The sequence below is a fragment of the Chenopodium album genome, chromosome 6 (assembly GCF_948465745.1).
Source record: "Chenopodium album chromosome 6, dcCheAlbu1.1, whole genome shotgun sequence".
NCBI lineage: Eukaryota > Viridiplantae > Streptophyta > Magnoliopsida > Caryophyllales > Amaranthaceae > Chenopodium > Chenopodium album.
In genome coordinates this window covers 63,683,841-63,700,957 of record NC_137839.1, presented here as the reverse complement: position 1 = coordinate 63,700,957, position 17,117 = coordinate 63,683,841, and the positions used below count along the sequence as shown (strand labels likewise).

Sequence of the window (17,117 nt, the reverse complement as noted above, 5' to 3'; positions counted from 1 at the left end):
ATTCGAGCTCCTTGCAAGCTTAGCATGATCGTGCATCGTCTTGTTTAATCTTGAGCCGAGCTTTGACCGAGCTGAGCTTGAACAAACTCGGTTCATTAACAACCCTAGGAGTAATATTTTTTAAGGCTTTTATATGAGTACTTCGGATATTTTTTTTTTAGTAGTTACTTGGGGAGGAGGGTGTAGTGTGTTACTCCCTCCGTCCCTAATCTTTTGCCCCGTTTGACTTTTTGCGGTCTCTAAAACGCACCTTATTACAATTTTATTTTCATTTTCATACGTGTAAAAATTATAAAAAATAGATATTAATAAAAAATACCTATGAATCCAACGAGTTCCCATATGACTATAATATTTCTTGTAGATTAACACTATATTACGGTCAAAAATTATTTCAATGGGCCAAAAATTCAGGAACAGAAGATTTATATTTAAAAATTTACTTCGTATCTAATTGCTTGAAAAAAAAAAGCACGTACTCGTAGTAAAAAATACGTAGTAAAAAAAATCTGACCAATCTAACTAAGGCGGTTAGCAATTTAGGATTAGGAGTTCCCCTCGTGAGTAGGGTCTCCTAGTGTCCTATTTTTTTTCTTACCATTATTTAAAAAAAAAAAAAAGAAAAACCTTTTTTTTTTCTTACCTTTATTAAAAAAAATAATAAAATAAAAAAATAAAAACTAAGGCGGTTCAGGACTTCATGGCCTTTTGTTAGGGCTCTAACCCAGCTTCTCTCTCAGTTTTCCACTGTCTCCATTGAAGCGCAGTCAAGTTCTCCATTGAAGCGCAGTTCACTTTCTGATATTTGTCTCCCATTGAAGCAGCTTTTGATGTAAGTTGTTTGTTTTTGTTTTCATCATATCACTTTCCCAATCTAGGGTTTATCTGTGATCTTATCTAGTTCAATTGTCAGTGCGTTAAGTTTAGGGTTCCAAAATCTCAACTTTTGTTTCTAAATTCTAAGATTATAATATCATAACCAGCGATTATTTTACTAAAAAAGGAAATCATGAAAGTAATTTGATTATTGAATCAAATATCCCTAAAATTATGTTATTTTTTTTAATTTTCCGTAAAAAAAAAAAAAAAAAAAAAAAAAGTATTTTTCGAGATATCAAATTTGGTTGCTAATGTATTGCACAACCCTTTAATGTTGGATTGAACTTTGAATTTAACGCCGTTTTTTTTAGGCGGGGAAATTTTTATGTCAATTTTTGAGTTATTTTGGTTGTTCAATTTCTGCAATTTGTAATTTGTGAGAAGAATTTTGTATGAGTATATGAATCTAAATTGATGTTTTCCGTTGTTTTCAGACGGACCATCAATCATGGTGGTCAAAGTGTTCTCAGGTGTTGCTGAACCTGATATGACGAGCAGGAAACAGCGATTAAAAGTTCTTGTTAAGAAGCCTACGAACGGCTTGAAGAAGCCGCGGATTGTTGATAATGCGAGTGAAGTCGGTACTGGTGTCGAAAATTACATGTTGGGAAATAACTTCCGTGAGCTTGGAGTATGTCCATTGTCAAAACAAGGGCCTAAAGTGGACTGTGGGTTTAAGAAATCGTCGGAAACTTTCAATCGGACAAAGGTTAACTCTACTCTTGGATTGAAACGAAGATCAGAGGAAGTGATCAAATGTCCTGTATCAAAGAGGTTGAAGTTGGACCGGTCTACGACGATACTTTGTCAGGCTGTTCTTAAAAAGCTGATGCAGAATCCTCTGAGTGCCCCGTTTGAAGTCCCTGTAGATCCTGTTATGTGGAATATTGACGACTACTTTGACATCATCAAAAAGCCAATGGATCTTGGGACCATTAAACAGAAATTGCTGCAGCATAGATATGATCATGCTGAAGAGTTTGAGGCTGATGTGAGGCTGACGTTTTCTAATGCAATGTTATACAATCCTCCTGGCCATTATATTCATCAGCGTGCGAGTTCTCTCATCAGGGTGTTTGATCGTCTTTGGGAACCTGTAAAAATAAAATTGCACGGGGAGCACAGAGATATAAGGCAAACTCATCTGCATAAGAGTGCCTGTCCTTTGTCTTCATCAAAGTTCAATTGTGACGTTGCAGCACGGAAAATGATTCCTTGTGATAAATTTACTGCTGTGAAGGTGAGCTACTTTCATTATCTTCTGTGGTCTGAAGAATTTGTTGGAACTTACTTATAATAATGGTTACTTTGTTTAATGTATATACTAAATTCATATATAGATGAAAATCTTGGTGGTGGGTTTTAACAGTTTTGAATGTGCAGGATAAACATAATTCAACATTGCAAAAGGGTAGCTTTGGCCAAGATTCTGCAAGTATGAGTTTTATGGATTTAGAACGTGGCTATGCTAGTGCTCCTTCTACAAATGGCTCTTTCGGTGCTACTGCTCCTTCTACAAGTGACTCTTTTGGTGCTACTGCTCCTTCTACAAGTGGCTCTTTCGGTGCTACTGCTCCTTCTACAAATGGCTCTTTCGGTGCTACTGCTCCTTCTACAAGTGGCTCTTTCGGTGCTACTGCTCCTTCTACAAGTGGCTCTTTCGGTGCTACTGCTCCTTCTACAAGTGGCTCTTTTGGTGCTACTGCTCCTTCTACAAGTGGCTCTTTCGGTGCTACTGCCAAAGGTCAGTGTTTAAAATCCTAATAATATCTAGATGTAATTATGGCTGCATTGAGTTTGTCAGCTATACTCATTTTGTTGTTGTATAGGCTTGGAAACTATATCAGATGTTGAGCTCTCTCCATCAAGAGCCCTGCATATTGCAAAATTGAAGAGTCGGTATGCAGAAACCATAACGAAGGCCCAAAATCACACATTGTTGGAACCGGTAATTGCCAAATCTTAGTTTCTAATCACTTGGAAAGTTCAGTCTTTTTTTGATTTCTGTTGTTATTGGCAAGCTCAGAAATACATTCCATTTGCAAATTTACTCATGTACTTTTCAAACGTTTAGGGTGCTGAAGCTGATACAACAAATCGGCAGAAAGAGAAGGAAATAATGCACAGGCGGCAACATGAAGGTGAGTATGCATTCATTACTATCTTATGTGCAGTTGAATACATGAATCTGACTTTTAGTTTTAACTTAAGCCTTCAACTGCAACTAAACATGCTATTCATGTCACAGAGACATCTAACATGGATGCAAAAATAAGAGCTGCCAAATCAGCTGCTCGATCAAGAGAAGAATCTAAACTCAAAAGGCAAAGACAAGAAGCGAGGGAAGCAGCCCGAATGGCCATTAGAAAGGTGAGTTGAACTTTCATAACCTTTAGAAGTTATATGGTTGTAGGTTTAGAGAATTTTGTTATTAAATTCAACCTTTTACTCTTATGCAGATCGAACAATCTGTTAATGTTGATAACAACATTCAAGTTATGAGGGATCTTGAGGCTTTGGTTGGGACTTCTTTGGTTGTGATGTGTCCGGATCGTACGTCTCGTACTATGTGGAACTATAAAGGCACTAATAATCTTAGGAGACCCTTGGAACACTTGGGTTTATATATCAAAGAAGAGTACAGTGTCAATTATGATTTTGACGATGCTTTTTTAGAAGAATGGGAAGAAGGAGAGGTTCTTTGAATTATTAGAGATATATGTATAGACAAACAATGTAGATAACTTTCAACTTTGAGGCTTGAGGGTTGGTTATAACTTATAAGGGAACCCTTCCTAGAAGGTGGCTCTTATCCCATCTCTCTCCCTTATAGTTTTGTAAATGATTTTTTTACGGTTATGGCTATGGTTATTTTTGTTTTGACCCCATGAAGCTGCTAAATGAAGCTGTAGAGGGTTGTGGTTTTAGTGGTGTATTCAGTTTCAGCTCTATTGTTCATGATTTAGTATATATATTAGTTGCTGGCAGCATATAAATAGCCTATTTTTTTGTATAGTGGGAACTAATACTAATACTAAACTTTGTATTGTTCATTGATTGCTAACTATGAAAATATATTAGTATAAATTTTTGTTGTTGCAGTTTTCTGCATTTTATTTCTATTCTAGTACTAGTTTTTTTTTGTTTTTCATCTTTTTTTCTATATCTGTAGGTAGTACTTTTTGTTAAAGGCTGAAACTTTTATTAATTAAATTAATTGTCCATATTTTTCTATTTTTCTTTAATCGTGCTATTATTATTATAAAAAAATACGATTATAAATTTCGCACTGATAGAGAGAAATAATTTGGATCTTTGAGAGCTCGAAATTTTAGTAAGATACATGGAACATTGTATTTACATTCCAACTGCCCTTGTAACGAGAAATTCTCATTCCTTGAGGATTTTTTTAACTGGACCATATTTACCTATATTTTTATAAACTAGTTGTTAGTTGGAGCACGGTTGTGTGTGCCCCCGACGGCAAGATAAGTAAAATTCATGGTTGTGTTCGGTTGTTGTGATATTCGTGGTTGTGTTCGGGTTTTGTAATAGCAAGGATACATGAATTTATAAGTGTCTATGGGGAAATATGTATGAAAAACAATTGTTATAAGTGAAGTTATCTAGAATTTGCTATAATTTAAAGATTCTTAAAAAAAATATTACTCCCTCCGTCCCTTAATACAATTCCTCTTTTGAGCAATTATTCCTCACATAATAAAGAGAAAGAGCCATTCTATTAAGGGACGAAGGAGTATTGGTTTAGATATTATTTTAGAATGCAATATAGTTTCTTATTGATGAGTACCTAAATAATTTTCGAATAGCTTCGTTTTAGCATAATTGTGATAATAAGGAGTAGTTATAAGGAAATGCAACAATAAAGGATAAAGTTATGAAACATGGATTAAATGTAAAATATACAAAAGTATTGTATATTTGTTTGTTAGACTTTTTTAAGTTGAAAATTTTCGAGTGGTTTGAAATTTTAGTAGTTAGAGTGTGTAATCGATATGGAATGTATAAAATGAATGAGAAATATCATATGTGTATATATTAAAGTTTATTGATTGGTTATTTATCTATAAATCACTTTATGTACGATTTTTAGATAATACAGCTGGAGGGAATAACTTTATACTTTTTATATTTAAGTTTATAGTCGTTGGAACACGCACTACGCACGTGCCCCCCCGGTAAAATATATAAGATTCGTGGTTATGATCGTGTTTCGTAGTTTGGGGTGTTATTAACATAATGATTAGGGGATTTTATTTGTGTGGTAGTCACTAACTTGGTTTTAATTTCTTTCAATCTCTCCTTCCTTCATAATATAACCTCTCTCTTATATTTATTCCTTGTCTAGCTTTTGTCATTTTTCTTTTCTATTTATCCTTGCTTTTTTCACCTTCTTGTTCATTTTTTCTCCTTCCTATCCACTCTTCTTGTATAGTTTGAGCGGTTTAGTAAGTCATTCTCTCTCTCTCTCTTCCTCCTGATAGCGACTCATCTCTCTCTTTATCACTCTATCTCTCTCTCCTTGCCTCTCTTTCTCTTAATTGCTCTATTTCTTTGTCTTCCGACCCTTATCTCTCTCTCCCTCTCCTTCTGGATCATCTCTATCTTACTCTATCCTGACCTTTCTCACTCTATTTCTCATCCCCCTCGCTCTCTCGTCCCAATCCTTCCTTTTTTACCCCCTCTCTCTCTCCCCTCCTACTCCCTCCCTTTTTTCCTCACTCTTTCTCTCTCCTCCTCCCACTCCTTCCCTTTTTTCCTCTTTATCCTCCTCCCACACCCTCCTTCTCTTACCCTCTTTTCCTTCCTCCATCCTTCTTCCATATTTTCTCTTAAAAGCTATCTATTACTATGGTTATATTAACATACTTGTGAATCTAGCACGTTTCTACATGACAATAAGGTTGAACACTTTATTCTAAAAGTGCTACAAATTAGCTAACATTTTCAAAATTGTCACAAAACCACATTTGTTAACGAATTACATTTATGGAAAGAATTTAAGTTTGTCCAAATCTAATTGTCGATTTCTATTTACTGTTTCTTGGTCACTCTGTTTCTCTATCCTTTTAACTTTCATTTATGTCTTATAATTGAGTATTTTAGAAAGTTTTTAAAAAGTATTTTATCCTTCCGTCCTTTTTTTAAATTTCCTCAAACTCTCATTGTCTCTTTCTTGGTCCCTATGTCCCTCTTCTCCTTCCTCCTTTTAGATGACCTTTCATTCTCTTAGCCACCCTCTCTTCCTCTTGACCCTTCTCTCTCTCGCTCACTCTATCCCCCGACATGCTCTTTACTCTTAACTTATGGCCTTGCTTTTCTATGTTCCTCATTTAGCCCACCTTCCCTCTTTCATATAGCACTTTTCTCTCTCAGTCTTGCCTTTGCTCCCTTTCCTTGCACTTTTGTCTTTCAACCCCCTTCTCTCTATCTCTCTCCGATTTCTTTTCCTCTCTCTCTCTCTCTCTCTCTCTCTCTTCTAGCCTTTTTCTTTCCTAGCCCCCTCTTTCTCTCTCAGCCCCTATATTCCTCCCCACCCCCTCTTTTTTTTCTCTCCTTCACCTCCTATTTCTTACTCTCTATATCTCGTTTTCTCATCTCTCCAGTCTCTCTCACTCCGTTTCCTTCTCCCCTTCCTACCTCCTACTTCTATATTTCTAAAGTTATCTATAATTACGGTTGTACAAATATTAAAAAGATCAAACGCTCTCTCTCTCTCTCTCTCTCAATGGTCATGCAAACCCCAAAAAAAAATATTTGCATATGGAGCGCGCGCGTTGCACACTCCCCAACTTTGTCCACGTAACTTTGTAGATGTGTTTTTGCACACTGGCTTGGTAAGATTTTTTACTTTGTATGATTATTTATTGTATTATGTGAATTGAATTCAGTTAAATTGCAAGAAGCCAAGAGCTAATCGGTGAAATGTGATTGAGCATTATTTTTTTTTTAAAAAAAGAAAAACTAAGCAAGTGTTATCATGTTCTTACTCTAAACCGTTTCTCCATCCTTCCTTTATTTTCCAAAACCCTCTATTTCTCATTCTTAGGGCCTGTTCACATTTACTGAACTGAGTTGAACTGAACTGCCCTGAACTGATTGGAGCTGAACTGAACTGAACTGAATTGAGCTGAAATGAATATTTTAAGAGAGAGGGAAATTAGGAGCTGAACTGAACTGAACTAAAATTAAGTAAATGTGAACAAGGCCCTAGTCTCTATCTCCTTCTTCGTTCTCCTTTTTTATGACTTCAAAACTTATAGGTCTCCCTCTAGTGTATGGATATTTATGCAAACTAAAGAAAGTAACTTCTTATGAATCTAGCATTAATCTATCTACCTTAAGGTTGATTTTTTTTGTTTAAAATGTATTATTAACTAATCAATTTGAATTTCTACATAAAGTATCTCAATACCTTGTAAATCTTAAAACTTAGTTGATTTTAAATCAAATAGGTATACAAAGATATAATTTCTCTACTAACTACTACAATCAACTTGAATTTCTACACAAACTATCTCATTATACCTTATAAATTTGTGTTTATTTATTTTTTATTTTTTCTTTTGTATTAAATATATTATTAATCAACTTGATATTAACCTCTTTTCTCAAAATAAATAATAAAAAAAAAGCACCAACTTGATACCTAGCCTCAAAAACAAAGATAAAATTTCTCTACTAAAATCACAATACACATATTGAAGTTGAAAACAAGTACACATTATGCTCATATATTCACTTATATGCTCTTGCATTACTTCATCATTTACGTATCTAATTCTACCCATTTCTACCGTTTAAAACGTACTATAAATTAAATACTACTCGTACTACAAATGAAATTAAATCCCATAACCTCAACCTATAACACTATCACCATCTCACACATGCTTCATCTGGTTGTATCCTTGTCTTCTTGGCGCCTTTAAGCACGTGCTCCACTCCTACAAGTAACATCTTGGCCCTAATATTTTAGGCTTGCTCACTTCATCCCAAAATTATCTGCATAAAACAGTAGAATAAAAAAATAGAGCTAATCACATATGATAACACGATAAACAATTAGTTTGTATTTTACGTGAAGTTCATATATATACCTGAAGTTCATACAAAAGAAACCTACAAGTAGTTTCCTCTTCTGAAAGAGGAGCATTCTGAATGTCACCCATATTAAGAGATATTTGTAACCACCAAATTATTAACCTGCAGATATATCAAGGAGGGCATGAACACGCACTACGCAAGTGACACACCATATACATACACACGGTTAATATACATATTAAGTTGATATGGAATCAAGGAGGGCCACGCAGTTGAATTTTCTTTTTTGTTATAGAAGCACAAGACTAACTTCAAGCACTGCATTATTTTGCACCAACCTGCAATTGCTGCTAATATTACATTAGAAAAGATAAAGGATTCTCAAGTTATCAGTTGTATGGTGTAAATTACTCTCACGTATATATTAATAAATTATAAGGAGACTATCATATCAAACATAACTTCTTTGTTGACTCCTTAATACTTCCCAAACTCACTTGATAAGTTATTACATTCATATAAGTAGAACACAACCCTTATCTAGACATACCACATGTACAAACCTTTACATATATATTTTCTCACCTCATTTAATAAAAACAACAAAAGGCTCATGTAATACGAAATAAGAAGTTAATTAAGAGTGATGAATAAACTTGGGGAGATTAGTGTTCGTTCATCAAATCTATTTTATAAACATTTAATCCCTTCAATACATTTAAACTAATTAACTTTAGTCACTCACACATTTGTAAATTTAACATACACATTAATCCCTCATCACTTTGGCAAATTATCATTAGTCATTATCCAAATAGTCATTAATCAAAATTGCCCACATTTTAACTTTATAACTAATGTGTAAATAAAGGAAGAAGGGAAGACAAAATAAATAAGAGAAGCCCAAGCATTCATTTTAGCACCCCAACCAACTCAACACAAAAACACCACATAGGCATCAAATGAGCAATAACAGCCCACTGCGATAGAACCAGGGTAGCAGACCGTAGTAAATTCCAGAAGGCATAACTCCTAGCACACAACTCCAAATCGAGAAATTCTTGAGCCTAGATTGAATAACTTTTTGAGATCTAAAACATTGATGAAGGGACTATGAGCTAAAAACAACTTCAGGTCGATGATTTTTGGACGAACAGAACATCAGTAACAGGGCAGCACCAGAATAACAGCGGCAACAACGTGAAACAACAGCTACCCTCTATAGTCACTCACAACAACAATACCTAACTTGACAGCATAAATTTTGGCAGCAAACACCATATGCATATAAGCATATTAAAAAGAGAAAATATTGGGAGAAAAGGGAAAGATATGGAAAAAAATAACAAGTAAGCTGTTCATATTAATTAAAGGTTAGGTGAAAATTGAACCAATTAGAACAAGAAAGAAAAAGGGGAGATATAATTGTACCTGTAGATCAACAATTCTGTTACAAATCAGACAATAATGTTACTAACAATATATTTGGATGCTCCAACATGAGCTGCATAACTAAGAATATCAGCGTTTACAAAGAATAGAGGTCAGTACAGCAACTAACCCTCATTTAGTTTCGTTTGCGCAACTTGAAGCCCTGGAACTGATGATAAAACTGCAAAAGAAAGAAAAGAAGATGCTTACTGTATAGTACGCCAAATTCGCATTAATATTCAACATATACTCTTTTCTTTTTCATAACTTTAGAGCTAGGACTTAGTACATAAGTAAAAGACTACAAATAAAACAATGAAGTCTATAACATACATAAACGTGCAGTATCAATAACATGCTACACTATTATGAAATCAGGATCGGGAAAATAAAGGTTATGCAACTAACAGAGAGACTGCTTTCAAGACTCCATGACCTCATAACAGAATAGGGAAATTGTGTGATTCTGCAAAGGAGATAAAGTAATTATATATGCTTATTCATTTCAAATATAAATTGAAAAACAACATTGCAAGCAAGCACACACAAAGCTTGCTCAATTTTAAATATGTTATGCAAAATATTAACTATACAAATGAACAAGATCCAAATTGCAAGTGTAAAATAGGTGCTGAACGGAAATCTAAATATTATGTATTTAGGATGTATCTTAATTTGTGGTATAAATTGTATTAGGGACTCCAACCACACAAATTTATCAAAACATGATCAGATTGTCAAACCAGATCAAACAGGCCACTGAAATTCATACCTTTGCAAAGACATCACATAAGTACTTAGCAGCGCTCTACATCCTCAATAGCTGCTACCGGAATGTCACCTATAACCCCCATTTTGATTAATACCTAGTTCATAAAATTCAATATTAATCACTGTTAAATTTTTTAAAAATCAATCTGCAATCAAAAAATTCGAAATTAAGTATCCCCTAACAAATCAATCTTTCACCTTACAGTTCAAACCTCATATAAAAAATGGTAGCACTACTAAATCAACTTCAAAGTAGATTACAACAAAAATCAAAGCTTAACAAATATTCAACTAAAAATTGCAATCACAATATCAGATCCCAAGATATCACACTATTAGAAAAACACAAGTAAAAAATAACAAAACCCCATTAAGAAATACACCAAGCAAATCTTTAGCAATCGAATAGACTCAACGATCCACTATGCCTATATTATTTGACTCGATAAATTACAATGTAATAAAACATATTTTTTTTACTTTAGATTTCACCAAATTACTTTCAGAAATGAATCATATTATCTTACAACAGATTATCATTATATTAATCCTAAGAAGCAAATTTGTAGCAAAAATTGAATGTTTAGAATCTTGCCTGGCATAAATGGTTAATAAGTCCTTCACCTTGAATTTTCTGCACATACACATCCATGACATGAAAGACCGGTAAATCAGAAGTATAATCAGAAGGCATCATAAACCCTGAAAATTGATTGCTAATTAAACAAGCTAGGTATTTACTCAGCATCCATGAAACATCCATCTTCGCCTGAAACATAAGCTTTAGTCAATATGAAACTAAAATCGGTGAGGGTTTGGATTGTTTCGAAAAGAATCTCATGCCTCGCACTGCTAACCTGAATATGACCGAAACTTTAAACTTTCAGATACATCAAACTGTTAGTCCTCTATAATATAATATCAAAACATGTTTCAAAATAATGTAAAAATAAAAAAATAAAAAATAAAAATAAAAAAACAGAACAAACATCCAATAATACCTGAGTATCTTCACCTCAAACTCGAATCCACCAAACCTAGGTCCATCTTCCTTCTTGCAAAAATTAAATTTTTAACATCTAAAACACCCATATAATGTAAAATAGTGAAATTAATAATCAAATAAAGTCAATATCTTGAAAACTTATAAGACTAATACCTTAATTTTGGTGGGGTTGAATCAAAGATCCAAAGTAATCTCCTCTTTCTAGAAAAATACTGAAGAACATAAGGAGTGACCCGAATAGCAACAACCCATGCTCCGAACATCAATCTGTGGGATCGAAGCTGCGGCAGAGCTTCTTCCTTGCTTGGTTTCTTCTGGAACATTACTCCGAACATCTTTGCTTAGGAAACCATTTGAAATGAAATTCAATAAAAAAAAACTACATGACAAGCCCAGAAATAAATAAAACAACCTTCATATAAAGGTAAAATCTAATCGAGGAGATGAACATCAAAGTATCGAACCAATTAGAACAAGAAAGATAAATGAACCTTAGCAACCACGTCGCCAAAACTGATGAAATTGAAACACTGAGAAGAAGCGAATCCCATCGCCACGGTTTTTCAAGGATGATTGGTGATTTTGAGCTCATCGCCATCATTGTCGAAGGAGGACATATTTTCTCTCTCTAGGCAAGTAAAGGGGCAAAATTGGAAATTCATTAATTTTAGGGGCAAGGCTGTAATAGCACCACAAAGTACTATTCACAAGCTACAGTAAATTCTTTTGCATATTTTATAATGGTTATAGATAGATATAGATATAGATTGGGGAGCCCTTATAATTGATTTCTCATTTATGGAGCATTTTATTTATCTATAATTTTTTTTACCTGTCTCATTTATCTATGATTTAACATTGTCTTAATCTTATCATTATGGTGATTGCTTGCTGTGCTAATCGATTCCAGGAAGGAGCAAAGAGCAAAATAAATTAAATGATTTGACGGTATATTGGACAAAATAACCAAGGATCATAGAGAGAACATACAAGCTAAGAGGCTTGACTAAAATGCTAACACCCGTCAAATAAAATATAAGAATGTATCTTTAGATTTTGTAAGCTCAAAGAGTACAAAAATGATTTTCACTAGCATCAAAAAAGAAATTCAGCAACAGCACTACACCAATAAGACTAGAATCAGCATTCCAGCTCCAAGCAGCAGCTTTCTCCAGCCTTCCCATTACAGCACCTATACAACTCAACAAGTGTAACGATTCTTGGCACCCCTGTCGTGTTTCTTAGCATCATCCTGAAAGTACACATTAAGCCGTCATTCAAGCAGAACATATACAAGAGGAATACAGAAACTGTAAAAACAGAATTACAACTTACATGAAATATGAATTCGATAGTCTCATTGCAATCAAGGAGCATTTTCCACTGTTTTCCAATGCTCAGCTGTGGCAATAAAACTGAAGTTTAGATGATCCGAAAACAGAAGTTTAAATGATCCGAAAACAGATACAAAACGTCAAATTAACAGAGATCTTAAATTAATTGGTTGGTTTCACTCAACTAGACTAATTTTCAAGTTAAGGGAACTCATGTTAGGTACCACTCGCCAAAACTAAGGGTTTTAATATGCATTTCAGTCATGCAGATCAAGAGACATAAATTCCAAAGCAATCTTGCCAGGAAAAAAAAAAACGCAAACTTCATACATCAAAGTCTCTTCCAAAGAAAATCGTTCATAGAATAGGGTCCTATAGCCTTTGATTTCCACAACTAGGAGCTGATTTAACAACCCTAACACAAATTGTAACTTTGTAAAAGACTCGTAAGCCCTTAAGATCCCCTGATACTTTGAAGTAGAAAAATCACAGAGCTTATAGACATAAACCCAAACTCATAATGATTTGGTAAAATCACCTGATCAGTGTAAGTTGATAGACCAGAATACACATAATTATACTCAAAAGAAATACACACATGGATACAAGCATACAACTTTTTTTCTACACCATGGATACAGCATTACAGCTTGTTTCCTGGTTAAATTTGGCGCTTTACAACTTCAACTAATGTACCAATAATCCTAGATGCAGAAGCAAAATCCCGAGTGGTTTCCCAATTCACATCTCCCACATTATATGATGCATGAATCACTGAGTTCCAATAGCTGTATGCTTATTGACACAGAAGCCCATGTAACAAGCCAATAATTTGCCGTGTTAGCTATTTTATGCCCATTATAGAAAAATAGTTGCTTCAATTCCACCCAGTCCCCGATCATGATCCGGAACATACTTTGGTACATGTTACACTGAACAGTGGTACAATTTTGGACTGATTTAACAAAAGTATGTAGCAAATCAAACTCCCATACCAGTTTCACAGACCAAGAATCAACCACATGCAGGTGACACTGCATCAAAATGCTACTAACAACACAGAGTTGGCGTGGTAAGAATGAATCTTTCATTTCACTGTAAGATTCCCTACATTTAACCAAAACACTGCACTATATTGACAAAGCATTTGTATCGGCGATTCTAGGCCCTACAAGGCTACAACTGAACCAGTCATACACCTTACTCTTAGCTGTAGCCAAATTGATTTGATGTTACTATGATCAAGCACCACATGTTTTTCATCCGGACCAAATTGATTTTGATCAACCAGCATAATAATCAAACACAAAACAAAAACAAGCTGCCTCTTATCCATACAAGAAAGCTGCATAAGTATTTAGAGGTGCCCACAAGAATAATGAATACTATGTAACATATCCCATATATCTATGAGCTGTCTTAATATTCGAATTAAGCCAAACCCAAAATGCTATAAAATTTTAATCAAGAAATTATTCATTGGTGATTAGATGCTCTCTCTTCAGTTCTTCACAACAGATAAGAAACAGAAGCACATAAGATTTTTCCCATTTTAGACAAAGTTAATGAGAGACTTTCAGCTTCAGATTACAATGCACTAAATCAAAGGTCAATCACTGAGCTTTACAACAGTAAGGTCAATCAATAGTCTTTCAAATCAAAGGTCTGTGCTTTACAACAGTAAGGATATGGCTAACAAAACCTCCCTAAATGTATATAGGTTAGGATATCTTCTTGTTGCTAGTCTGCCGTAAGTGGAAGTAGTGCTAGAGGCACTGAAGTAATGGTATGCAATCCTTAACACTGAATATTATTTCCAAGGATCGGCTGAGAATTATAAACCTAGGTGTATGACATGAACGATTGCAGCAAACATCATTCTCAAGTGTAGCTTAAAGATCTGAAGCATGATATGTATGAGATGAGAAAAAAAGAACATATTCCTTTCAATGAATTGATGCATACCGTGCACATTTATTTTCCTGCTCACCCTTCATTGGCAAATCACCTCCATCAAAAAAAGAATAGGTTTAACACCATAATGGCGCAACAAATTTACTCGGTGCATACCATAATCAATGTGCCCGACAAAGCAAAATCATTAGTACGTATGATATCAAAGCTGAGGAGCAATAATTAGTCTAACTATTACAAAATTCATACTAGTTTATATGGTAAAGTTTTTTGGTCTTTTGACAATCTCTTTATTTCCTGATGTTATATTGACATATTAATGTCATCTTCTCCCTTGACCCTGTCTCAATTTCATACCAATTGCATTATTTATGAATACAGCTCGTCAAGTTGTCTCTCCAGTTCTAAAAGAAATCCTAACTTTGGCCTATCCTTCAACAAATTAGAATATCAATTCCAGTTATATCCAGACTAGTGAGTTACTACTTACTAGCAATGTAGCACTATATAAGCATTTTTTAATAGCTAAAAGGAATCTATTCGGCTATTAACATTGAGATGGAGACCGATAAATTGAAGATAAAGGTGTTCCATTCATGTCAAAATTGATGACATTGTAATCCACGTGGAAAAGTATTGTGTAGAACGGACTCACGTGAGTCCGATCATACAAAAAAAAAAAAAAAAAAAAAATCAATTTATAAGCCTGGGGATGGTGGTTGCTGGTTGCCGACAAGTGGCTAAGAAGTGTTAGTGGGGTGGGGATGAGTGTGTGCATTATAAACCGGACTCACGTAAAACGGTTTCACGCAAAACCTTTTCAATTCATATTGTCATTTCTTAACCCAGAACAGCAGAGCTACAGTTTTATAAAAATCATTCCACTCCATCTCTTGTGTGGACTATGTGGAGGGTTTTGAGATATTACATTAGAATAGAGAGGAAGTCACTATACCAACAATTTACTCAGGCATACACATGCATGCCAAATTGAAAATCCAAAATTGCAACTTTTCAACTTAATTGGTTACTTGCTGTCAATAAAAAAAACAACACAGTGATCAGGATTTTAGTTTCCCTCAATAGCTGGGAAATGGGAACTGATACCATTAACATTACAAATTGAAGCTTAACCCCATATACGGATATACCCAATTCAAATAATATCACCATTGTCAGATGCAAGGTCAAAAATCATCCAAAAGAAAAACATTATTCCTAACATTCTTCAAATGGGTATTTCCAAAATGGTAAATAATACTGATAAGTGACTTTTATGTCACTTTTAGGGTGTTTATTGAGTCGCTTTCCGGCTTATTTTACAATAATTTAGCCCATTTTATTATTTATTTCTTTTATTTGATTATTCTCGTCTTTTATCTTTATTTTGAGTATTTTAGTAGTTTTTAATAGTTTTTAGTTTATTTTCGTATTTTTAGTTAATAATTCCTAGTTTCTCTCATTTTCTTATTTTATTTTATTTCCATTTTTGTTTTCTTTATTTTATTTTATTTATTTTCTTTTGATTTTATTTTATTTCTTTTAGTTTCAGTATTTTACTTTACTTTATTATATTTTTATTTTGTTCTCGATCATCCCCTCGTGTTGTTTTTGGTTGTAGGTGTTTTCGGGTCCTTGGTCGATCGGGTTCAAGGTCCGAGAATTGAGTAATCTACCACCCACCAATATCACCACACTGCCCTGCTCCCTGCTTTCCCCCAACAACACCAACAGCAACGAACACAGCACCACCTACACCCAGCCACACCGCCCTGAACCACCACACAACAACCAGCCGCAGCAAACCACCACAATCCCCTGCTCCCACAGCGCCGCAACCACCGTCAGCCACCAAAACAAAATTGCAGCAACAGCCGCACACAACAACCCAGCCACACCTCCCATTTCGCCACCAAAACCGCCAGCAATTACCGCCTTCAATTCGACTCCAGCAGCCACCCAAACCACCAGCTCCACCACTGCTGCCCCCTTCAATCTACCACCAAAAACCACCCCGCAACATCCCTCAAAATTCCACTCTCACCAGCCACCAAAATCACAACCAAACCACCACCAAAATCACAACCTTCACCACACCACCAAACAACCCGCAACAGCAATTACCACCTCCAATCAACAACAACCACCCAAATCACCACCAAATTACTCACCAATTAAGCCACGCAACTCACAGCAACCCAAACTCACAGAGCAACCAATTCGCGGCCGCGCAGCCCTGTCAGAAAGCTCACAAATTGGGGTCCAAAATCTGAGTTGAGGCAGTAGCTTTGCGCGACTTCTGTGCGGGCGCGCAATTGTGGGTCAATCACGAGCTTTTCACGTGATTTTTATGAAAATTGGACGGCCACGATTTCTTCAATTAATCCAAAGGCCGAGAATCTGATGATGCTAGATGATTGTGGTTGATGAACGGTGGTGATTGAGTGATAATTGCTGATGATGATGGAGTATGAACGGTGATGATGATGCGTGAATGGAGGATGAAAGTTTGGAGCAGCCACGAAATGAAGAAGGGGCAAAAAGAAATCGTGGGTTTGGGTGGGAATTTTGGGGGGTTTTTGGGTTTATTTCTCCATTTCTTTTTATTTTATTTTAGTTTTGTTTTTTGTATTTAATTTTAATTAGTTTTATTTATTTTATTTTATTTTTATTTAACTTGTATTATAAATATCCCTTTTGGGTTATTTTCTCTA

At 34.9% G+C, this 17,117-nt stretch overlaps 1 protein-coding gene and 2 long non-coding RNA genes across 15 annotated transcripts; 1 reads left to right on the top strand and 2 right to left on the bottom strand.

Moving 5' to 3' along the window:
* The first annotated feature begins 691 nt into the window (after window positions 1–691).
* On the top strand, window positions 692–3,765 carry LOC145635008 (uncharacterized). The gene is made up of 7 exons (XM_081686319.1): window positions 692–832; window positions 1,314–2,119; window positions 2,263–2,623; window positions 2,709–2,827; window positions 2,954–3,020; window positions 3,128–3,249; window positions 3,339–3,765. Exons 2-7 carry the CDS (start codon window positions 1,328–1,330, stop codon window positions 3,582–3,584), a joined length of 1,707 nt encoding a protein of 568 aa, XP_081542445.1. The 5' UTR covers window positions 692–832; window positions 1,314–1,327; the 3' UTR covers window positions 3,585–3,765.
* Window positions 3,766–7,519: 3,754 nt separating this feature from the next.
* Window positions 7,520–11,782, bottom strand: LOC145636165 (uncharacterized). Of its 13 annotated transcripts, none has more exons than XR_014114048.1 (6): window positions 11,309–11,782; window positions 10,891–11,203; window positions 10,745–10,783; window positions 10,151–10,244; window positions 8,001–9,559; window positions 7,520–7,905 (listed from the first exon to the last, which is right to left on the bottom strand). It is a non-coding gene; the product is annotated as an uncharacterized LOC145636165 (long non-coding RNA). The 13 variants fall into 13 exon arrangements; XR_014114056.1 differs by having other exon boundaries at window positions 10,151–10,783; window positions 10,891–11,006; window positions 11,165–11,203; XR_014114045.1 differs by having other exon boundaries at window positions 10,745–11,203.
* A 373-nt stretch (window positions 11,783–12,155) lies between these two features.
* On the bottom strand, window positions 12,156–13,574 carry LOC145635007 (uncharacterized). The gene is made up of 3 exons (XR_014113733.1): window positions 13,028–13,574; window positions 12,491–12,556; window positions 12,156–12,407 (listed from the first exon to the last, which is right to left on the bottom strand). It is a non-coding gene; the product is annotated as an uncharacterized LOC145635007 (long non-coding RNA).
* Between the last annotated feature and the right edge of the window lie 3,543 nt (window positions 13,575–17,117).

Bases quoted from the DNA above. Each gene is read 5' to 3' on its own strand.
- LOC145635008 (XM_081686319.1), top strand. From the start codon at position 1,328: ATGGTGGTCAAAGTGTTCTCAGGTGTTGCTGAACCTGATATGACGAGC. The intron at 3,021-3,127 runs GTGAGTATGCAT...TTCATGTCACAG, and splicing joins GCACAGGCGGCAACATGAAG to AGACATCTAACATGGATGCA. The intron at 3,250-3,338 runs GTGAGTTGAACT...ACTCTTATGCAG, and splicing joins CCCGAATGGCCATTAGAAAG to ATCGAACAATCTGTTAATGT.